A 25065-nucleotide genomic window follows, 5' to 3' on the forward strand; every position below is an offset into this window, starting at 1 on the left:
AATGCCTGCAAAGTATTAAACTCCTCCAAAGACACAAGGCAACCTTGTTTTAAATAAAATAAGACTTGTTTAAGAATAAAAGAAAGTGTAGGCTGGAGAAAGGTTATCAGTCGGTGGGTGTCGGCTGGTCACATGCAAGTTAATACTGTCAACACACACCGTCTACCAGCTGTCTCTGTCAGCACTTGAGACGAACAACATGATTTAGACAGCCTCTGCCTCACCTTAGTGTCCTCACCGACAGACACCTGCATTGTTTCTTTAACATTCAAAAACAGGAGGCGTGTGACCGTTGTTGCCATCAAGCTGAATATATGTTGTTTTAGAGACACGTGGTTTCCACGTAAAATGGTCCTATTGTCTCGATCCTGTTTTGCCGCTGGGAAGCGAAGGTGCCAGCTGTCCTTTCACCCAGTCTGTGTCACCCATCTGCCAGCCCTCTTTCAGTGTCTGCCTCAGCCCACTTACACTGTGCCACCATGAACGTGCTGCCCATTCTCTCTCACACCGTCCACATGTCACTGGAGAGAATCTATTACACTAGCAGCTCATTCAGAAAGGGCTGTAAAGAGGCCAGTCAGGCCGATAAAGCCCTCAGAGTGAAGAGCAGATTCTGCACAACAGACCCTGAAGGAAAAACTAAATAAGTTTACAGTTGGCCACAGGAAATCACGTTGCTTTGTCACACAATAGTGAGTTTACAGTGACTGTAATACTTTATGGTATTTTAATCCACTGGGATCAATATAAGACTGCTGGAGGGACTTACACTGTTACACATATGTGTACATACCCTCATTCATTTAGGTCACGGGACTTCTCATAGTAGTGAGTAGGAAGGTCGTAATATGTTTTTTTTATCTCTATTGCTATCAAGGTTTTTCTCTGAGGACTTGGTGAGTGGCCTTACAGTGAACGGTGCATGTGTTAGCACTGTAATGTTCCTGTGTTGCACATACACTAAAATAGCATCTGTGTGAGGGGAGAACCTTTCCCTCCATTTGGAAACATGCTTCAGTGACATCTGTCGAATTACCAGTGTGCACACACAGAAGAAGCAACACTCAAAGTGTACTCTTTGTCAATTGTTTTGTTTTTTAAGAAGCCTACATGTCTGAAGCCCTGTACACCTGAGGTAAACCCACGCAGGTGATTTGAATTACAGCTGTGTCTGAAGTCACTCCACATCTTCTATACAGAGCACTACATTTTACCCTCCACCATTTTATTTGAGTGTCTAAACTCTGAGTGTATAAATGTATCCACTATTGCTGCGCTCCAGCAAACTCGAAACTGGAAAATGTCTAACCCTCCTACAAGAAAAAGTAGAGTTCCCATCCACCTACCCTGACTTCATGAAGAAGCAGTTATCTGACGTCACACAACTGCTGGAAGTACACATTGAAAATGTTAAACCATCGCCTAAAAGGCAATGTGCAATGTAAATCGCCTGTATTTCATTAACATAATATATACTATCATATAGTAAAACCGGTTCTGCGTGTAAACTGATGTCAAACTATGTTGCCAATTATTAGGTAGCTGTTTACAGGAAACAATCTCAGAGTTATCTTCTCTGCACAACTTCAACTATGTGTAGCCTTGCCAAAGAAACATCAGTTTGTCACGGGCAGCCATGGTTTCTGTTTACTGTTTGGCATCGTGCACCTGGAATGCTTGGAGGTCGGAAGCTTTAACTACATTTTATGCAAACGACTCCACAAAGCAATGCTGAACCATATTTTGCAGATGTGAAAATGAGCAACAATAATTGAAAACTCCGATAGGGAGTTGTGTGTAGAATTTGGAAATGTCCAACATTGGCGCCCCCAGTGGAAGTTTCAAAAACACGCTGATAATTGAGAAACAATTCAAATTCATATTCGCATCAAACTCTTATCGTCTTCCACACATATTTTGTGAGAAAGTCTGAGAGAATCAGGTCCAAAGGAAGCTCACCCAGCAGTAAAGTAGTTAAAAATACCCCACCTCTACCAGATGCAACATTAAAGAGACATTCATAATAATTATAATTCTATAATATAATACAGTATTCTGAAAGGGGCCATTCTGCATAATGTGTGTTTAGTACATTACATATATTTTGTATTTAAGTAACATTTTAGATGTATGAATTTTACTTGTTTGTCATGTTTTACTTATTTGCTTTATGATTGACACTTTAAGGATTATGTTATTGTTTTTTTACGCTGTAAAGCACCTTTTAAACATTGCTTTGGAAAAGCTTTATACAAATAAACTTTACTACTATTGTAAAAGTATTTATGTATTGCTACATTTACTTCCACCACTGATATTAAAAGCAGGTAACATCCCTAACATGCCCTCCTTCTCCACATGTGGTCACTTCTTCAGCACACGATTGGACCAAATGACTTTTGTTCTCTTTAAAATGTGAAACAATTAGACCTTAATTAAAGCTGCCCTACTCTATTATAATTAATACTATATAATATTAAAACACTCCCATGGGAGCTTGTCAGGAAAAGTATTTAAGTGGCCTTTTACTTCACAGTGTACTGGCAACATGCCTGGATGACTCTTTAGCTGAGCCACTCCACAATGAGAAAGCCCCGTCAGTTCCCAGAATAGAAATCCCATTTCGGTGCGGGACTTGAACTCTCAACAGTTTGTCTGTACAGCACAGGAACCGACAGTGAGGTGACCTCGCACTAAAGGGAAATGGGGCTTTTTTTTAATTAATGCCTACAACACAAAACACTTTTATTAGTCGGCCCCCGCCTCCTTCGTCGCCCTCCTCCGCGTGCTTCAGTTCAACCTCACCTGTTGACGCCGACAGCAGCTCACACTGCGCTGTCATTTCTGTTTTCTCCTGGGAGGGAGGGATTGATTCAAACCAGGTTAAGATACCGAAAAACAGCAGAACAAGGGGAGATAACGAGGCTGTCAGCCACACAGCAAACAGTCGGTGAGATAGAGGAAACTTAACACTGTCCTGACTTGTGTCTGAAAGAGAAAGCGCTTTAAAAGTTTGCTGAAGTTTTTTTTCGCGTTTCCTCTCATCAACTTCGTCCCGGCTTTGACACTATGTTATGAATTGGAGGACCCGCAACTCTTGTCGTGAGGCTGGAGCTCGCTTTCCTGGGTAAGAACTGCTATTTACTTTAATATATGTTGTTTAATAAGCCCGCAGAAAAGGTTTATTCTTCTTTCAAACAACTTGCTGAAAGCTCGTGCGGTTCCTTTTGTAAATAATACTGCCCACGCGAGATGCTCAAATGGTAGCTCTGACATTAATGTGTTCCTGACATGGGAAAGTTAGGAGACCCTCTGTAGACTACATCACATATACTTTTAATCCCTCTGCATTTATAACAACAGAGAAATGAATACAGCTTCCTGATGTTGAATGCATTCACAAAGAAAAACTAACTTCTCGCTTGAAACTAATAATGTGGCTTTTATTGTAAAATAGAAAACTGATTCATACCAAATTAAGTTTATGTCCTGCCTTTTGGACAAAATACACACCTAATTAATTAACCTCATGTATTCCTTATCTGTGCAAATAGTCCCAGTAACTTTCTCTGAGCTAAAACTGCTGTTTCTCTGTCTAACTTTGTCCCATGACAATAACTCTAGGTTACATAAATGTGCCTTTTGTTTACAAGGACCCTGAGATATCTCGCCTTTTATCCCTCCATCAGCACGCACAGGGTAAACAGTGGGTGGGAGTGTAGGTTCAGGGGGGATTGTGAGGAGAGATTGCCTTGGGTTGGGAGGGTTTGCTGTCTGGAGAGTTCTGCCTTTTTAGTTATTGTCCGTCTTACACACGCACGCACGCACGCACGCACCTTCGGACAAATCTGTGTCTGAGCCCTGTGTCCTAGGCTGTCATTAATGGATCACTCTTTTCTTGCATCACAATTCCCAGAGATGTTCTCAGGCCAAAGGAATCTCTTGTGGGTGCAGTTGAACCAGTACTAATGCCAGGAGTTACACACGCACGCATACACACACACACACACGCGCAGTAGCAAGATTTGAAGAGCTGAGAGATTTTCTCACAGTATACTTTCCTTTCGGCATTTGTTATTTCCATCAGTGATATTTATAATGTGTAGTCCTAATTAGAACCTGCAGTTAGACATGCTCTCAGTGATATTCAGTGCATGTCAGTAGAGCTGCAACCATAGTCCTTTTTTATAGCAGATATTTCCCTTGTCATGGTAAACCACAGGTGTTTCTAATAACAGAAACCATTCTATTAAAGTCTCCAAGTAACCCATGACTTAATTCATGTATTAATTATTTTTTGGATTATTAATTTGATCTATAAAATGTCGCACAATGCCCATCAGTGTCTCACTGCCCATGCATAGTCAAATCTTCAAATTGGTTTTTGATGGTTGATTTTTCTAGTCCAACCGATCCAAAACAAAAAAGATATTCAATGATGATCCTCACATTAGAGAAGATGGAACCAAGACATTTATTTTTCCTATTTATTGCTTTGGATGAATAATACATCTATAATTGTTTAGCTCAACATTGCAGGAGAACATTTGTAACAAAGCTTTGACATTTTCATTTTTTTACATACTTTTTTCCAGCTAGTCTCCTACATCTGACCTGCTGAACTTGTTGCATGTAGTTTTAAGAGTTAGAATGTTGACAGCTGTTGGACAACATGTTGATTTACACCCTTTAGTGCAATATGTGCTGAGGCAGCATTGCATTCTGGTCAATTGAGGCTGCTCGTAAGTAGAAGGATATCGAATCCCAATTTTTTTTTTGTATAGACCAAAATTAGATTTGTCCAGATTATCAGAAACTCTACAGGAAGCTGGCATCAAATCATGTTTACTTATTTCTTCGATTTGATGGTACCTGTTTTAAATTACTACTTTTTAGATTTTATTTAAGCAAAGCTCTTGTATGGCTGCTCGTGAGAAAGTTGGCTTTAAAAAAAATAGTTTATATCCCGCAAAGCATGGTGTTTAAAAATAAATACAAGTATTTTGTTATTGATAACGGAACTTGGGCCTCGTGTTGGCACTAGCTTTAACATTTTAAGTTTAACAATTCCCAGGCCTTTCTACTAGTGGTGCTGGAGCCACCATACTTTGATATGCACAACTGATTATTGAAATTGCTGAAAAACCTTCTACGCTGCAAATGTAGTCATTTCATACTGACATCAGCTCGTCGGCTAATTTTCCACAGGAATCATAGAATACTCCACAAAACTTTTATGTTGTCAGTCTTTTCTTGCATGTGCATTGAGTTTTCTTGTCCTATATGTTGCCCCCCCCCCCCCCCCCCCCCCAGGTGTCAGGCAGGGTTTTCCTCACAGTGACAGCCTGAACTTGCTCCTCCCACCTGCTTTTTCTGCTCACAAACTTGAACTGTGACGACAGCTTCCTGGTCCTTGGCTCCGAGCCAGCAGGAGCCACATGCAGCAGGTCCAGAGGTCGCTGCTCGGTAGTCCACAGCATTTCATTTGTCAAAGCACAGCGTGCTCTTTGCCCGAGTGTAAACACAGGTCCATAAAAATGTCAGTTTGTATCTGCTTTAAGGAAGGATAATTAATGCAACATTTAGACATACATGGGTGGACGAAACCTACACATGCACACATATAGAGGCGTAGCTGTTGCTGACATTATTTGACCTTTTCATACAATCCAGCAGAAACCAGTTGGTGTTCTGTAGAGTTTCCCACCAAACTTCATTCTTCTAAAAACGATAGCAAGACTTTGTGTTATTTCTTTGGTTAGAGAGAAAGTTTAGCAGGACCAGTGTGAGGAAGTGACAACAAAGTTACTTCAGTGTCTCAATTTTGACTAATAATAATAGGAAAATGCTCTCTGGACTCATTGTGTGCACAAGATACTGATGCTATGATGTCAGGCCTGGTACTGAATAGAGTTTTAAAGACTAGATTTGCTCTGTTTGATTGAAGCCACAGCCTGTAATTGTGGCCTTTTAAAAAGATTACGTGGCTTCCTAGTTCACAAAGCTTAATAGCTGGTTTTGATTTGATGTCTTCTGCAGATGAGAGACCACTTACAGTAACTGAAGAAGCATTTTGTCATGTTGCGTGTAGATGCCCCTGGGATGGGTCTGCGGTCTGTGCCATTCCACGGTGTTTAAAGCCATGCAGCACTCGTACAGTACAGTACAATGCAGTGAATGTATATTGTGTTGTGCATGACTGATTTCACAATTGGTTAATCCTCTCAAAATATTTGCGTCGGGTTAGGTAGAGTTTTAATATTTTATTTTCCAGTCTTTCCAACGTCTGCAACCAGAAGAGGCTCTGTTTTTGTTCAGTGCAACATTTATTTAATTGCAATACTTAAAAAAAGGATCATAAATTCTGACTGAGAGAGAACCAAAAACATCACCTGTACTCACGATATTAAGTCTGTAACATCCGTATCAGTTTTACCTGATGGCGTGTCGTAAATAAAGCGAGTACAAGTGATCGACAGTGTGCAAGATTTAATGGAAAATTAGGCTTCAGCCCACAACACCAACCCACATCACCTGTCTACTGTGTACACGGCAGTGCACAGTAACCCAGAGGTTAGTCCCTGACCCTTTCAAAGCTTGGTCAGTTCATCGGTGTCACTCAAACCTACCAGTTGCCACATTATTTTATTATTCGATTTTACTAAAAAACTGTAATAAATTGTCATTTTTGTCATCGATTTGAATGAACTGAGAGCGGATTGACGTCTAAACTCGGCCTGTGGATGTAACGTACATTGCCCCCCTCTTTAGAGGGAAGTGTTGCTCACATGCTCCATGTGTGACATGTTTCCCCCACGCTGCCCTGGTGTTAAACGCATCGGGACAGGCTGTAAGCAGCACTCGCATCCACACCTAGCGTGCCACCGTCAGAGCTCTTTTGCCCTGTGTGTTGCTGGTGGAATATAGCTGTTGTCAGTGTTGACTTCATAGTTGTGTGTACACAATGCTTACCCCCACTTTTCCTTTCAGCCGCTCACCAACGAGGGGTCCTGACAAGCACGGGGTAATTTCAGAGTGTTATTGTGTGTTGTGTTCATCATGTAGGAGCTGCAGTATATGCTGTTTACAGTTTCAGGAGCAGATTAGTCAAACTTTAGATATGCTCAGGACCAGGTCTAACATGCTGACAAACAGGGTCTGTCCCGTTCTCGTGAGCGTGATATCTCAGGAACACCTTGATGGAATTTCTTCAAATTTGGCACAAATGTCCACTTGGACTCAAGGATGAACAGATCAGATGTTGTCAAAGTCATAAATGTATATGCTAATTATGACAATTTCACACAAATCTCTAATACGATAAAGTGATACTTTGCACAGACATGGATGTAAACTCTAGTTCCTCTTCATTCATTGATGTTAACTTGTATCTAAAAAGCATTTTGTACTATTAATACTTTTCACAGACAAGTGTGTGTGTGTGTGTGTGTGTGTGTGTGCACAAGAGGGATAAATGACTTTCTGTTGGAGGCCTTTGATGAGCATCAGTAACGAAAGGAACAATCAGTGAAACACTACGAGGTGTGTGTGTGTGTGTGTGTGTGTGTGTGTGTGTGTGTGTGTGTGTGTGTGTGTGTGTGTGTGTGTGTGTGTGTGTGTGTGTGTGTGTGTGTGTGTGTGTGTGTGTGTGTGTGTGTGTGTGTGTGTGTGTGTGTGTGTGTGTGTGTGTGTGTGTGTGTGTGAGTGAGTGATAATTTACTGTATGTGGTTCTTAGAGTTCAGCAACATGGCAGCTAGATGTTCTTGATACAATCCACTGTCTCTGTAGAAAGTGGGATCAGTATCTTTGCTATCAACAAACGTTTAAAATAGATGAAGCAGCAGCTTTGAAATGTACCATTAATCCAAGTGATGGTCTTGTGTTCACTTCTCTCATGCAGCAGGACACAAACGTCCATCTGGAGTATTTGAGATATGAGAAGGCTGAAACCTCAGTGTGAAAGAGAGAGTGATAAGACTTTGCTGATTTGAGCACATGGTGAGACAATATGACACAGGAAACATTCTGCTGTGTTGTTGAACATGCATAACTCTCCCACACTGCTCTGACTGTGTTGCGTGTGTGTGTGTGTTTATGGTGAGTCAGCTGTTGCCGGTATTTGCTGATCTGTGGTTGATAACCATCATTGCAGACTGATGCAGAGTCCTGAAGTCTTCTAGGTTTCAGTTTGAGAGTATAGAGTTGTGTCTCGTGTTACCTCTAGTCATTACATAAGCCATACACATAAACAAACGGACAAACGCATGCACAGTCTGCTCACTCCATCTCTGCTATCTTATTCTCCAGAGGCGCTCCCCTCCCTCAATCGAGTCCAATTATTTTGGGCACAAAACTGCGTATTGTTCTTTGATCTGACACCCACTGCTGAACTTTTCCTCCTCTTTTTTTCATCTTGTGCTTATTTTTATCCATAGTCGTTTCCTTTCTTACTGTCTCCTGCTGCCTCACTTCTCTCGTGTTTTGTCAGCGCATTGTGTTTGTTTAGCCTTTTGTTTGGTGCATTTGACTAACCACTGTGTTAACATGAAAGCATGGACTTTACTCCTGAATGCCTCTCTCTTTCGCCTCTCTCTTTCGCCTCCCCCGGTGTTGATAGTGTATCAGAGTGGACTTTAACTGGAGGTCAGATGGGAAACGCTTGCACTGATGTTTGTTTGGATAATAATGTAACTCGTGTGCAGCTCTCTTTGCCTTGTTTCTACCAGAAGTTGCCGGCTTTTACTGGACAGCAGAAGGTCGCAATACAGTAATATACAGTGGTGATGCAGGATGATATCGGCACGTCATCGCTATTGGCGGATACGGGCTTTAAAATAAATATCGACCAGAAACAAACTTGAGAATTCTTTTCCAATATGTTACATAAAAACAAATGTAACATCTTTTACATGTAACCTAAGTGGGCCATCACGATAACAGTAGGCATAATATTGTTAATTCTATATGTGCATATATCGGCAATCGGCCAAAATAAGTTGGAAGATATCCCAAAAAATACAACTTTTGTGTGTGTGTGAGGAGAATCTTAATTCTTATTCAGTTTAAACTGAACTTCTCCTTTTTTATAGAAATCATCTGGGTATTTTACTTTGAAAATCTGTGAAAGCAAAAAGGACTACTCGGTTGGCCACATCGGGCACATCTATTTCTATAATAGCCTCAATAGGATCAGAGAAGATCCGATATGTTCTTTATTATTATAGTCCCACCACAAAGCCCATTATAGCCTTATGAAGGGAGATATTTCACAATCGTGTCACGCTCATTTGATAGGTTCAGGGTTAACCTTTTCTCACCTGAACCCTTGTTTATAGATATTAATGATCAACAAGTAAACATGATTCTTCACCTGTGATTACAGACTGGTGGAGTTAGATTTACGCCCTAGAAATATCCTCATGATGAGAAATATTCATATTTTAAGCATACAAGACGCTGACCTTTGACATTTAACACTCCACTTGCTGCTGTTTCCTCTCTCCTCTGTCTGTACATGCCTCCCCCCCCTCTCCTCCCTTCTCTCCATGTCAGTGTGTCAGTCGTTGTTTGGAAGCCCTCACTCATATCTCGAGCTGTATATTTATCTCTGGGCTTTCACTCCGCCTGCATTCCCTGCAGCCTAATAAGGTCTGGATACAAGGAGAGAGGGAGGGCACAGAGGGCGAAGGGAGATGGTGGGAAAAGGTTGGACAATAGGAGTCAAAAGTATTTTCCCACAAATTGGTTTTGGTCCGTGCATGTGTGCGTGTAAAGAGAGACCATACAGTCGAGGACTAAAGGGCCAAATAGAATAAAGAGGCCGGGATAATGAAGGTTAGGGTGACATATTCCCAAATGTTGAGAAGCACTTTGATGTAGAACAATGTAAACGCTCTACAATGATATTTGCTGTAGTAAATGCACATGAATGAGACGGACGGAACAAAAAAGTACAACATGAAAGTACTTCAAAGTATATTCTTGTGCCATCCGACATTTTCGTAGGCGTTTTCTCCTCGTAGTGTTTCACTGATTGTTCATCTCGTTGCTGATGCTCATCCAAGGCCTCCAACAGAAAGTCATTTATCCCTCTTGTGCCCACACACACACACACACACACACACACACACACACACACACACACACACACACACACACCAGAGTCCTTCACGAGGTGAGAGTCCCTGACACACATCCACAAACTATCGCCCTCATCCTGAACTCTGCACTGTCTTTAACTGTCTTTCATCTACTGTAAGGTGTTTACTCCACCACTGGGGGATTTCTGTGTTTTTAAAGTGCTTATGCAGTTCTACTCACCTGTGAAATCCCCTCTGCGAACTGTCACCTGATCCCTGATACGCCTTCAACCGTGCAGCAGATTAGATTACCACAATATTCACTAAAGTAAGTAGCCCTCATTACTTGCCCTCCCCCTGTATCTGCCCCTTTTTTAGAAATGCCCCAACATAACATGGAGAGCAGCAGGAGCCCGTGGCAGCAGGGGCTGCGGCCGCCATGGATCACCAGAGTGGCCGGAGGTCATAGCCCCTCTTCCTCGGGGGCGGAGTCTGACACGGAGAGTAGCAGCACGGAGAGTGAGAGGGTAAGTGAGTGAGATGAAGCTGCTGATGATGAAATCCTCCTGCAGATCCTGCGTTAAGAAAGAAGCCTCTCACTCCATAGAGTTCAACCAATGATTCATCCCACATTATGAGACTGTTTTAAAACGTGCATGTTGTCACTTTGCTACTTCCCCCCCCCCCCTCCTCCTTTCTGTCAGTCATGCATTAAAAAGCTGGAGCTGGGCTCACTGAGGGTCCTGCCGTCCCCCTCAATGCTCCAACAGCGAATCACAGAGATCGACCAACAGAAGGAGGAACTTAAGATTGAAGTGAGCATGTCAGACGATTGTCTCATCACATTTGAGGAATACAACTGATTTAGTCCAATTTGCCGCACAATGTGTAGCAGACTACCGGAGGACTTGAAGATGAAACGATTAGTTAATTTGTCATTATGTATTTTTATTGAAGCATTTTCAAAATCCTGAAATGATACAGTTCAATTGTTTAATTTTCCATAACATAAACCAGTAGTTAAATTAATATCTGTGGGTTTTAGACAGATCTCACCTTGAGTTCTGCTTTTTTTCCCAATTCTTTGACGTTTTATAGACTTTTAGACATCGAGGAATTAATAAGAAAATAATCTGCAGATAAATCTATGAATCCCAGAATGCATAAAAAAACATATTTCTTTAGGATTTCCGCTCCTATAAATCTCCATCTGTTTCATTAAGGGTTCTTTGAACTCATCATGATTATTGCAACAACTTAACAACAAAGACATTACCATTATGTCTCTGGAGATGGCTTGGAGATTTAAATGTGCAGACTTCAGCAAACCTCAACACAGTCACGGTTAAGGAATGCATATCGCTGACTTACTCGAGCTGTGGTCAATATGATTCAGCTCAGCGGCGTCTCCTGTGCTTTCAGCTGCAGCTGGAGATCGCTCTGCTGCAGGGAGAGCTGCAGACGGAGAAGACTCAGCTGCACAGACACACGCAGAAGCTGCAGGCTCTCCAGCAGGAGGTCAGACGGAAGGAGAAGCACAGACCAACCGACAGACAAAAGGTATGATGCAATACAATTAATAATGTTTGGTTACAGGAGTGTACATATGTTGCTTAATTCATGAGCGACAGACTAGTAGTGTAAAGACTAAAGGAATTCCACACACGTGTGTGTGTGTGTGCTCGGTCGTGGTCTGTGGTAATTCAGAACAAACTCTGCAACCTGGTTGTGAAATGACCTTGTTGTTGTATTCATTTCTTCTCTTTTGAAATATTCTTTTTCGTTTTGCTTTTGAAAAGTTAGTTGATGAGTGTACTCTTGCTTCACTGCCTGTCACCGCAGGAGCGAGAGAGTCTGGAGGAGGAAAGACGCAGGGTGGAGGAACTGAGGGGGAGGTGTGAGGAGAAGGAGAAACTGATCCCCTGTCAGCCAGAGAGCCAGAGGGAACAGCTAACACTGCAGCTGCAGCAGGTGAGTGGCTGCGCCGCACACAGCCTCTTCATCAATCAAGCAAACTAAAGTAATTTCTTTTGCGATGAATGAATGATGTCTCAAGCATATTCATATCTGCTTTTAAAAACATCCACAGAACTAGTCGAGACTGGCCCCTTCCACACATGCACCCCTTTAGTTAGTTTAGTTTTTTTAATCAATGCACTTCTGTCTCTGTGTCATGTGGAGTATATTATCTTGCTAAATGTATTTATTAAGGAAGAACGTCGAATCAAAGATGGCTGCTATCCAAATGAAAGCATCGGTTCTGACTCCTCTACATAATGTGGTCTTTGGTAGCACAAAGTGTGATTGTTCAGTACCTGTTAGACCTGATGTGTCAATGTTTCAGACCACACACACACACACACACACACACACACACACACACACACACACACACACACACACACACACACACACACACCACACACGCGCAGTCCTCGGGATGTTTATTTGTCTTTGTGAATGTGACAGAACAAGTTGTGAGACCTCTTTGTTTTAGTGTTTAACGGCAGGTTCGGTGCAGCCCAGCAGCAGGTTGTTACTTTATGTTACGACATGCCACATTTATTGGGAACAATTTTTTTTTTAGAAACTAGTTTGTCACAAACTGCACCACATAAAATATGAAACAGAAGACACACTGTTCAAGAAGAGCGCAGGTGTATCAGTTATGAGACGATGAGGCTGCACAAGGTTTCACTTTCACCTGCACTTTTATAAACTGAACATGTTTTGACTGTTGGTCTTCAGGTTTATTTTTGTATTGAAGCATTTGGTATAAAAATAAAAAAGTCCTATTTTCTTAATATGAACATAATATTATGATTTTTTGGAATGAATTAACTTTATTATTTATAATATTCTTAAATGTAGGTATAGCACATTGGAATATGAAAACAAAATGTTACAGCATTGTACTTTATAAAAGGACTTTAGCAACAATATATTCTCAGATAAGTGTAACTGAGGTTAAATAACCACAAAATAAGTAACATATCAAGTGTTGGTCATCAAAATCTGAGTGCTGTTTATTACCATTAGAGTTTTTAATGTGTTATCCAAAGTAACCTACTTTACAAAATGTTTAAAACGGGTCGTATTGACTAAATGCTCTGTCCTGCAGGAGAAAGAGGCGATGGAAGCGGCAGTTCGGTCCTTTGAGGACTGGGAGTTTCGTGTTCTGGAGCAGGAGAGCGGCATCGATGAGGAGGATGAGAGCACGGTGGACGAAGAGAGGGAGGCGGAGAGTGAAGCGAAGATGGAGAAGGAAATCTCGCGTCAGCAGCACGCGATCAACACTGGACAGGTAAACAACGACGTGTTGGAAGAAAGAGGAGGAATGTTTCCGTGAATTTCTCAGCTGCCCCTGACGTGTTATACGGGTTTACAGCTTATCTGTGTGTCATGTGCTTCCTGTCGGTGTTTACCCCCGCAGGCTGATATGGGACTTAACTTCACACAAACCTCCCTACAATACACACTTGTGACGTCAGACTTGTGCAGGAACAACACCCCACAATCTAATAAGTCTAACACAGTGGCCCTGCAAAGACTTCAGAACCATCAAGCTCTACAAAGTTCTTTTTAGACTTTGTCAGAGATGTAGTGCTTTTGTTTTTTAAATTATTGTACATTTTAAGGTGTTCCTGTTATGGTATCTACCCCTTAAGCACGCATACAATGCTATAAAATATTTTATTTTGTTTTTTTACTTTTATCATTATCTTTATTTTCCTATTGTATCACATTGTTCTTTGATTTTATCGTTTATTTATTGTGTAATCCTTAAGTGTCAATCATACAGTAGCTAGATAGATACTTTATATCATCAATACTCGTGTATATCAAAGGAAGACTACACCCTGCACAGAGAGTTTGACTGCTGCTTGACACTTTGAAATGCTCGGACCAGGTGGAACCGGTATAGACAGTCGCTTCATTGTCGCGTGGACGCTGTCACCGCAAACGTCACGTCGCATCGGCGTTCCGCTCGCTTGTTTGTGGTCTCGTCCCGGTGCAGACAAACCTTTTACTTTAATGAGGCTGCTTTCTTTTCTTTCTTTTGTGACTTGAGTAAAAGTTGTTTTGCACCATCCTCCAATTGCGAGAATGAATCTTCTCTTTTCAGAGTTAAAATAAGGAGGCTGCAGACCAGAAAGTGAGCTTTAAAGCCACACATCTGAGCGCCGCCTTCAATAATCACAGAGTTGTTGGCATTGATAAACAAAGCTATAAATCTTCAGATTCTATTTTTTGCCCTCTAGCACAGTGAAAATCATCATTATTGGCTTATTGGCCCTGAAGGCGTCACTACCACGTTAAAGCAGTATCCACATATACACACTGTCCTCAAGTCAAAGTCCATAGTTGTCATTGCAGGTTAAGACTTGCCGCCCCCGTTAAATCGTGACACGAGCATGAACCTTTACCTCACTCTGACCAGCGTCACCCTGACCAGCGTCACCCTGACCAGCGTCACCCTGACCAGCGTCACATGACTCTGTACAGTAAGCTTAATTACATCAGAGGCCACCATGAGAGAAATCAAAGGAGCAAGACTAAAGGAAAGCAGAGCAGTGACAACATTGGAGAAGATGGAACGATAAAACACATGAGGGGATTTGAAACAAATCTTGCGCAAGGCTACTTTGTTATGGCTAAAATGATAATCAGGATTATTATTGCTCAACATTGGAATCGAGATCATTTTTTATGTTAAGAATACAATAGTAAAACTGCTCTTATTATTTACAGGTTGATTTTAAATGTTGACATGAAGAAATATTCTTGACATGTCTTTCAGATTAAATACAAAACAATTAAAGACAATAACAATTGCCACCAGATCACTCAAGTAAAAATGTTTTTATCCAAAGCATTCACCTTTTAATACTTGTTAATAACCTGTTTCTGGGAAGCGTGTGATTGGCCAGACAGTTTTGAATAGAGCGGGCTTGTTTGGACGCACCAGGACAGGCCCTCTAAATGCAGAGAGACAGTTTACCACCCAATTAATCTGATTCACTGTGGAAGCCCAGATAATGATTGTCATTGTTAAACTATTCATTCTGCAGCCATGTGATGGAGAGAGTCAAGAAATGGAGCAAAGTGGGAGACAGTAAAACTCTTCAGATTTGGATTTAAACGATAATTTGAAGAGGCTTGAAACATGTCTGCACTTGGCGTAATGAATCCTAAATGTACAACATGCAGCGAGGAACCAACTGTTGAGACGTTGGTGCCCGAGTACTTTCCTTGGATAGTGATGTTTTGACCTGAACATATGTTTCAGAGACGTTCACATGCTCTTCCCCAACAGCTTCTGTGTTACCAGCTGTTCAAACACGGTGGTGCTTTGTGCTAAATGCTAACACCAGCATGCTAACAGGCTCACAATGACGATGCTAACTGAGGTTTAGCAGGTATGACGTTTACCGTGTTCGCCATCTTATCTTTGCATGCAAACATTTGCTAGTTAGCGCAACACACTTGCAGTACAGCTGAGACTGATGGGATTGTCATTAGTTTTGCAGGTATTAAAACATAAAGCAAAGTATTACACATTAAAAACTTTGTCGGGGGATGCCTAAAGTCAGAGGGATTCATCCTCTGGTGGTCATTCTCTCGTGTGAGGAGAAAAAGTCAGTAAAACGTGTCTCGAATCTTCTGTATTTAAGTTATTTCTGAAGCCTCAACTGTTTCCAAGTTTTTCTGAAGGCAAGTGAAAGCAGCTGTAAATCTTTTGACGTTTGATCTTTGTTTACATTCTGACAGGACGTTTAAAAATGGCAGTTTTTTTCCATTCACAAGTCAGATTCCAAAAAGAACATATGAAAATAGACTAGAGGAGGGAAATAATATCGAATTGTTCCTCAATTAGCTGGAGTATGCAAGAGGAAGAGTGAGAGAAGAAGGGAGGGATTGTGTGAGAGGGATGGTAGTTGACTCGGCTGCATCGCTCAGCTCTATACCCTCTGTCTGTCTCTCTCACTGTGTCACATTTGCTGCTGATTTTAATATCAGCCCATCGTTTCTTTTAAATTACGCTCTAAGTCCTGCTGTCACGTGTTCCTCTCGTGCCTCTCGTTAACTGGCAAAATAGATGTTTGATTTGCTTCGGCTGAGGAGATCCACTCTGCTGGAGACTCCGCGTTCGCTCTGACATGAGGGATGTTTACCCAACATTACACCACAACATAATGAAAAGATTAAGTACACTTAGGGCCAGTCAGATGCAGCAGATGCCATTTTTTTTTGTTTTTGAGAAGGAGAAACCATGTGGCAGTCCACGCTGATGGAAATTATGTTTCTAATTTTCAGGAGCGAGTCCAGCAGTTACAGAGACAGCTGAGGGAGATGGAGAGGGAGAAGGAGAGGGAGCTGAACGCCTTGAGGAAAGAGAGGAGAGACCTCGTCCACACCAGTCAAACGGTAAGAGGGATTTATGATATTATGAACTAACTTCTGCTACTTGACAACAAAGAGGAATAATTCAATCTTGCTGCATTTGTTCATTACTCTGTCTTTGATGTTTGAGTGGAAACGGCATTTGAAGAAGGGAACCTGTGCATATTACCAACGATGGCGACCGTAGAAATCAAACCCTATTTCCTTGTTTGACAAGTTTATTTGAATTCAAAGTATAACATTTGTACACGTATGCTGACCTTACAAATTCCCGTAGCAAATGGGTTTACAAGTGATTACGGACACAGCCCAGGTTTTTAGATTTACAAATGCGGTGTCCGAAATCACTTATTCCCTTTTAATATATTGTAAATAAAGAATAGTTTGAGTACATTTCACAGCCAACCCTGTCTTGTCTTATCAGAGTTTATTATGAATACTTGCCGCTCCAAAGTCTGAGATTTACTCACTAATTAATCTGTGCTGTGACTTTATCACACAGCCAGTGGTTTGTCTTTGATCAGACTTATGACAGCACCAGTTAAAATGAGTAGGAGAGAAGATCTGAACGAGGAAACAAATCAAATCGGACATGGAGAGAGAGGGAGCGTGTGAGAGGGAGGGAGGGAAGGAAACGAATAGAGGGAGGAGTAAGCAATGTAAGGGAGGGTGCTGCTTTTGTGAATGTGTGTGGACATGTGAGCGTGTGTGTGGATGCATGTGTGAGTGGGAGAGAAGGCAAGCTGGGAGAAGTTCCACATCCTTTTTAACAAGCGGTAAGCCCAAGAACACTTTAATCGATCTGCACAACTGCCGGGCGTTGAAATTGTGTTTGTCATAAAACTGCCGTAATGTGTTTAGTTCATCCGCTCGTCTAAAGGAGAGAATGGGAACAGCTGGAGGGAGGATAGAAGGGAGTGGCGGTACAGAGGAGGAGAGAGGGACAAGACGGTGTCATAACCAAGTGTGTATGACTACAATATGACTGCGTGCAGGATGTGGATTACTTCTGACACGTGTGGCGAACTTTAATGCTGAGAGCTTGTTGTGTCTGATGGGAAATAACCTTGTGTAGTCCAATTGGATCTCATTGTTGTAACAAGACGCAGATGTAAAAACAATACCCACGGATTAGTAACTGTATAAATCTTCACTGTCCACACATTTCCCGCGGGCATGTACGTGTGTAGAGTAGCGAAAGAGACAGATAAGGGTTAAACCGTGGACTGCATGTGGCGACTGAATTGCTCATGTGTTTGTGAGTCAAGCAGGGAGGGAGGGTTAGAGTGAAAGATAGAGAGGCGATGATAATCCTTTAACTCATTACGATCCTTCTTGGAGAGTTTTCATTCTCAGCCAGATGTTAAACACCGCGTTTGTCATGTTCCCTGCCGCTGCAGTTCATTTAAACTATTCGTATTTGTTCCTTTTTAATCACAGATACGTTACTGAATTTCAAATTAAATTTAATCTGGTCCTACAGGTTCTCAAAGAGAAGAAGCCGCTCACCGATTGGTCGAACATCACCGGTTCAGCCCCTTGCATGATGTCACTTTCTCCTCTGACGGTTCACAAGCCTCCTCAGGTATGCAGCCTGTCACCATGGATACAGTGTGTATCCACAACTAATAGTTATTTTCAATATCGATTAATCCGTCTTTTATTTTCTCAACAAAGCTAACAATCGTTTAGGCTAGAAGATGTCAAACAAAAGCCAAGAAAACCAGCGAATATTCACATTTTAGAGTCCGCTAATCGCGTTAGCTCACACAGTTTACACTGCTTTGATTTTATTTTGTAGGAACCATGCAAAGAATCTGCCAGTTTACCCAGAAGACGGAGCTCGCATCGCAACAACAAGTTCAACGACAGGCCGATGTCGGCACAGGGTGAGCTACTACCAGCCCTCATTCTGTTTTCTATTGTGCTCCTGATTGCTTAAGGTAAGAGCACCGTGATATCGAACAATAGAAGACTCTTTCCCTGCACTCACGTCGTCATTTTGTCTGACTGTTTGTTCAGTTCCCTCCCTTTTAGTCAAATCAAAGGTGTGTCGGGGGAGTCGGCAGGTTTTCATTACGTTGGTAGAAAGCAGGATTTTCCTGTATAGACCGGATGAGACGGAGAAGATCCTATATACTTAATCTCTGTCATCTAATATCCCAGTAGCCTGAGCTACAAGGTCATGTCAAGTCTTGCCAGGTGTCCTTCTCCTTAATTAGTTTGTTCTTGAAAGCTGTAACTGAAAATTCTCGCTCTAATGCGATTCATCATCTTGATACACCGCCACCACTTACACAAATTCTCTCACGCCACATCTTATAAAAAGTTATTCGTGCTGACCGATGCATGTTGTTCTTGTGTGTCTTTCTCCATCGCCTTCCTCTTTCAGGGTTGGTGAGGACGCTTCCAGACAGCCAGAGCCCGGGGGCTTTCACTTCTCCCATCCCCTCCCATAGGCTCAGCAACGGGCACAGACCTGTGAGCAGCAACGGCGGCGGGTTGCTCACTCCGTGCAACAGTACAACAAGCTCCCGCGCTGCCAGGTCAGCTACTTCACTGCTCGTCTAATGAGCACTCTTTTTAAAGAGAGTGCTTTTGGAAGTGTATGTACTTCTTAAGCATTAACATGCAACAGTAGGGTGTTTTTTATTGTTCGTACCTTGGCTCACAAGGTGTGTGTGTGTGTGTGTGTGTGTGTGTGTGTGTGTGTGTGTGGTAACCATAAAAGATCATTCCAGTTTTTCAATATTGGGTCTTAGTTTCGTAGTGTTTGGCCAGCATTGGTTATGATAACATTGTAATTGTTATAGCGTTAACTAAGATTAAGACTCAGATTATCTAAAGCACTTTATTTGGAGGTGAAACTAAAGGTGAGCACACAGGACATGTCAGTCATACGTTGTAGTGGGATAAAGAACCCTGTATGATCATGTGACTGGTCGTCTCATCTGGTATCTTTTTAGCACAATTTACACATTCCCAGATCTTATCTTGGTAAGTACAATGTTATAAATACGGATAGGAATCATGAAATACAAAATTAGACTAACCAAAATAATCGTTTTAGGAATTTTAAAAAGTTTGGCACGGGAACAAATAATATAAACAAGGACTTTGGCTCTGGACACTCGGAGTGTCTATATTCACAACCAGCAGCAGCAACAGTAAAGTGTGGTGTATTGTGTTAATAAGGGTAAATGGAGCGCAAAGCCAGGATTTCACACCCTTCTACACATTCAGGGTTATTTGTATTTTATACTTTTACTGTATATGGCCGATGCAGTTATTCTGATTTTAATTGATGAATCCTCCTCTTCCTCTCACAGCCCGTCTCTGTCGGATCTCGTGGAGATCGAGAAGAAACTGAGGGAAGCCAAGGCGCAGAGAGAGAGGCTGCTCAGAGAGAGGGTGAGTCACCTGCCGTGGGAAACACTCGCTGACACCTCTAATCACCCCGCCACACACTGCATTAGACTAGGCTGTCTGATCACTGACACCCACTCTGCTTGCACATGATGGTCCAAGAAAACAGCTGTTTGCAGCATTGAAAAATGTGTGACCATTGTGCGATCTTGTGGAGTATGAAACTAGAAATGGGAACTTTCAGTGGCACATGTCAAGGAATCCATCGTAAATACAACTCTGTTGGAGCAGCATCATAGTATCCATACACTGAAAGGGGTCATTACATTATTTTGTATGATGGCTAATGATTTTCAATGATACATGTGTGCACACAGGAAGAGCGACAGCGTTTGCTTTTGGAGGAAAGAAGGAAGAAAGAGCTGAACTCTCCCAAGACTGAAGCAGAGGAGCCAGAGACACCGCAAAGGCCAGAGCCAGAAACGAAGGAGCAACCAGAGCCCAGTTCTCCTCCAAACTCCCCAGAGGTACGTATGAAATGACAATGTGGTGGTAAACATGGACATGGTCAAAATCTTGTTTATACAATGCATTGATTGATTGATTTTTATTTATGTATTATCAGACAAAGAAACAAGAATATCCAAAAGAAGAATTGTGAAAACCCTTTTTTTCAACATGGTCCCAAGAAAAAAACCATGAAACACAAACATTCAACAAAAGAAATTAACAAAAACAATCCAGAAATCCAAAAGCACGTCACCACAATTTAAAAATAGATGCTAAGACCCTAAAACACTGGATCCTACATTTCCCATAATGCAGCTGTATAGTCAACATGTTTCTGTTTTTCTTCAACCCTAATCAATTTCCAAATATGTTTTTGAAACTGGTAATATCACAGAAATATTACACCCGTCAGATCTTTAGTATACAGTCCATTGCTTTTATAACCATGAGTGCAGCGTGTGGGACCAGGACAAAGTAAAGCGGACACACATCTACAAGAGATGCTCAATGAATATCTTTGTCCAGTGTTAGGATCCCATCCAATTAAAATGTTTTTTATCATCTGATCGCAGAAGGCCCTCCAGCAGCACAGCCTGCCCCTCTTCCTCTCTCCCAACTTTGACCTCCGTGCCCACGTGGAGTCTCTGGGTCACGGAGTGACCGGCTGCACGGACCTGCGCCTGACGCCTCGACGCTGCGCAGGCTTCCTTACCAAACGAGGGGGGAGGGTGAAGACCTGGAAGAAGAGATGGTTTCTGTTTGACATGGATCACAAACGACTAGCCTACTACACAGGTTAGACTGGCTGGGAGAGTGTTGTGTGTGTGTGTGTGTGTGTGTGTGTGTGTGTGTGTGTACATACTGACTGCTCGTTTGCATGAATGTGTGTCGCACTCGATCACTCAAAGAAGTTGTAAAATGATATTGCATCAATAACATTATTTATCCTCTACTTATTCTGCTGTACTATTGCATTTTTTCCCCAGAAACGGTTTACATTAAGAGAAAACATCTTAGAAAGCAGTTTAAAAATGCTTACATACACTCGACTACGTCATGCAGTCAAAAGAACGACGACTTAAGATGATAATAAATCACTTTTAAATTCACAATGCAGTTGCGTAATAAGGATTATGCCACGAGTATGTTGTCGCCACATTTTTCCTAAGTTTCTTCTCCATTTTCTGCAGACTGTGACGAGAGGAAGCTAAAGGGAGTCATCTACTTCCAGGCCATAGAAGAAGTTTACCTTGACCATCTACGAACAGCCACTTCTGTGAGTTCTTATACACCAACGCACCAGCTGACTCTTTCAAAGTCTATGGAGTGTTTTTCATTCGGCTGAATCTCTGGGCTTTGCATCTACAGTAAAGGCCGTATTGTTGTACATATAACTCGGGACATATCTTCTGTCGAGGTCGCAACTTTGACCTTTTTAATGTTGTAAGTTCGAGCACTTTTTCAGCTGGACTAGAATTACATTTGGATCTCATGTGATCGGGGGATTTTGTTTGTCTTCAGTGCTGTATTCACATAAATTAAATTTGTTTTAATGATTTGAGATTGCTCCTTCTCCAAATGGGGTCATTGGACGGATTCTAGACTCGGCAGACTTGCATGAGATTTATGACCCAGTCGATCTTTGCAATTACTGTATTAGAAATCAAAGGCTGGTGTCGGGTAACTAGTACTGCTGAGTAGAGCTTTATTAGCTGCTGGCAAGCTCTTGAAAAAAGTGTCACATGACACTGCAGGTTTACAATTACTTAACAATTACCACGAGAAACTCTGTCATTTATATGTTTACATGTCAACATGGGCCGTTTTTATCATTTTTATCATTTAAGTAAAACGACAAAACCTGCGGGACAAGTGCAGTTGTGGAAAGTAACTCAGAAGTACATTTGAGTGAAGTGTTGTACAGTTGACTAGTTACTCTTAAAATGAAGATTTATGAAATCTTATACATTGTTAAAAACACATTTTCCCTCTAAACTTATTTTATGGTTTCATTTAGAAAACAATTTGAAGCCCAAAGAGGTAACATTAGTCGATGTTTCTCAAGAAAACATCAAACAAAATGAATATATGTCTCGCAGAACTTGTTTTTCTTGTCGTTTCTGCCTCATTAATCATTTTACAACATCTCATATTGATCTTGTGATCTTGTGTGGGCCTGACCCCACTGTAATCAGTGTTTATCCGCTGCCAAATTAAACGCTTATGCTATTGATCTAATTTATGTGCACGTTTCAGTTTGTACTGTCTACTTTGCGCATTCACATTCTCTCCTTCGCTCCGTTTTGCGAAGGGCGGGGCTTTGCAGCTGACACACACACACAAATAGAAACCGCGCCACGCATGCGCATGTTGTTTTATATACAACATCTAATCTGCTGTAGTTTATTTATTCACTTGAATGCAACTCCTTTTTATATATATATATATATATATATATATATATATATATATATATATATAATAATATAATATATATATATACATTCAAGTGAATAAATAAACTACAGCAGATTAGATGTTGTATATAAAACAACATGCGCATGCGAAGAATTCTTTCACACAGAAGTTCTTCTGTTTCTGAGAAAAGTGATGACAGAACTGTGAGAGCAGCAATAAAAATGTAAAAAAAGCTTGAAATGAACTATTGCAACAAAAGACTTCTCTTATCTGTCTGATCAAAGTTGTTTATTTTTAATAACTTGTGGGTTACACGTGGAAGAAGGCAACATCTCCACAGTGAGCTAAGTGACATCTTGAAAAAGCTTCATCTTCATCCTGACTCATCACATTGTTACTGTCTGTCTCTGCTCTTCAGTCTCCACGGCCCAATCTGACGTTCTGTGTGAAGACGTACGACCGGCTTTTCTTTCTGGTGGCCACCAATCCGGTATCCATGCGGATTTGGATGGATGTCATCGTCACCGCAACAGACGAACACAGCCGTTATTGACCTCTTGCATACCTGACTGTAAAACCCTCAAGTGAAGCTACTGAGCGGACAATTCCCTGAGTCATTGTCCCCCTGTCTGAGGGACTGGAGCTGATTCTGTACCTGGACTCATGGATCTGTGGGTAAAGTGTGCGAGACGACGAGGTGAAGTCAAGATGTGCTTGAACGCACCGGGGGAAACTGTTACTTGATGCTGAGTGGCGGCAGAGGTTCACCGCTGAACCAGCTGCAAACCATAAACGGCTTAACGCATCAATCTGCACACTGGGAGTCTGTTACTGGGAGGTTTCACTCTTTGAGCCTGACCTCCCCCTGCTGGTCTGAGCCCAGCATTACAGGACTGGTGTACACAACACTACAACAAACTACAACAGGGGGTGAACACGATACTAGCAACACCTGTTGCTGTAAGGCAATCCAATACATGTACCTTATTATGCTGTCAGACAGGTCTTCCTTCGTGCCGTGATAATGTTTTTGTTTTGTGTTGGATTGTTTTATATTGTCAGGTGTTTCCATATCCTGTGTTTGTTTTCATAAATTCCATTTTTATGAATTAAGTTATTTGGAAGTTTATATGGGTTTGATTTGCAAATAAATGAAGGCACACACTGTCACGAATGCACTATTAAATGTTTATTCATAAAAAATAAATTTGCTCAAATTTTCTCTTTTTTTTCAATTTAAATCTTTATTGGCAACATTACAAAATAACGGGCACACAAAAGTAAACTTCTTTTTTTTTTTTTTCATCATGCAGTCTTGATAGATTTCAATTTAGATCGGTTGCAATGTCACGCTTTGGGTCGTGCACATAGACCCAATATATATATCTATCTATATATCTATATATCTATATATAGATAGATATATATACAGTCTATGGTCTTGCATAATGTCCATTCTGCACCATTTTCTTCGTGTTGTGCTTCTTCTTCGTCACTTTTTACAATATTTCAACAATTACTAGTCATTGGTCCTGTGCCCATTCCTTGTTACTGGTTTTTATTGATCTTATTACACTTACTTCAGAGAGATTACACACATCCCATAGAGACGTTATGTTCTACAGGAGTATTTGTTGTAGCACTTTACATAACATTTCCCAAAACGCACTTATTTACTCTAGTTTCTTATTTCCAACAAATATGTGAGCGGGGTGCATGAAATCATCAACACTTGAGTATCTTAACTACTTTCGACTATTTCCTTGCAACGCAGTGCGCACATTGCAACACCAGTTCAATGATAAGCTGGTTGACACTTATTGACACACGATGCAAATTCCTTCCTGCTAGAAAGTTGGTGTTTTGATGATGTTTACTTGAAAGATTGTGTGGTTTTAATGATGACTGCCGACTGAATACAATGTAATTATGTAGTAAGTTGTAATATATATTTATCTGCACCAAATGTGGAGCCTGTGAGCAAATGTCCTACTCTTTAGAGATGCTTACTGAAACAAATAAGAGTCTGTGTGTATTAGGCTTCGACCTCAGGCCTCAGAAACTCAACCACTGGAACCTTTTCTGTCATTCACGCAGCTCCTTGAACTTGTGTTTTTAAAATCAGCTTACAGAGTGTTGTAACATATCCCACTGCGATTAAATTCTTGAGGAAGAATCCAACCATAAAAACGTGATTATTTTTGATTATTTTCACTTCCTCTTTATTTCCAATTGCCAAATGTTCTGTTGAAACAATTGAGGAATTGATTGCGGCGACATTAGGCA

The 25065-nt window shown here is 41.3% G+C and overlaps 2 protein-coding genes across 2 annotated transcripts in view; one reads left to right on the top strand and one right to left on the bottom strand.

Moving 5' to 3' along the window:
* Nucleotides 1–2579: 2579 nt before the first annotated feature.
* phldb3 (pleckstrin homology-like domain, family B, member 3) lies at nucleotides 2580–24000 on the top strand. Its single transcript, XM_029452475.1, has 15 exons — nucleotides 2580–3127; nucleotides 10459–10607; nucleotides 10785–10895; nucleotides 11503–11640; nucleotides 11923–12051; nucleotides 13202–13384; nucleotides 16399–16509; nucleotides 17969–18070; nucleotides 18287–18374; nucleotides 18878–19031; nucleotides 19815–19896; nucleotides 20229–20378; nucleotides 20934–21156; nucleotides 21552–21637; nucleotides 23198–24000. Exons 2-15 carry the CDS (start codon nucleotides 10461–10463, stop codon nucleotides 23330–23332), a joined length of 1839 nt encoding a protein of 612 aa, XP_029308335.1. The 5' UTR covers nucleotides 2580–3127; nucleotides 10459–10460; the 3' UTR covers nucleotides 23333–24000.
* Nucleotides 12453–25065, bottom strand: part of LOC115021800 (B-cell receptor CD22-like) — a 29860-nt gene continuing 17247 nt past the window's right edge. Inside the window, exon 13 of the transcript XR_003833756.1 lies at nucleotides 12453–12499. The gene's annotated coding sequence lies outside the window, so the exon portion shown is untranslated. The remainder of the gene's footprint in view (nucleotides 12500–25065) is intronic.

The sequence above is a fragment of the Cottoperca gobio genome, chromosome 16 (assembly GCF_900634415.1).
Source record: "Cottoperca gobio chromosome 16, fCotGob3.1, whole genome shotgun sequence".
Lineage (NCBI taxonomy): Eukaryota > Metazoa > Chordata > Actinopteri > Perciformes > Bovichtidae > Cottoperca > Cottoperca gobio.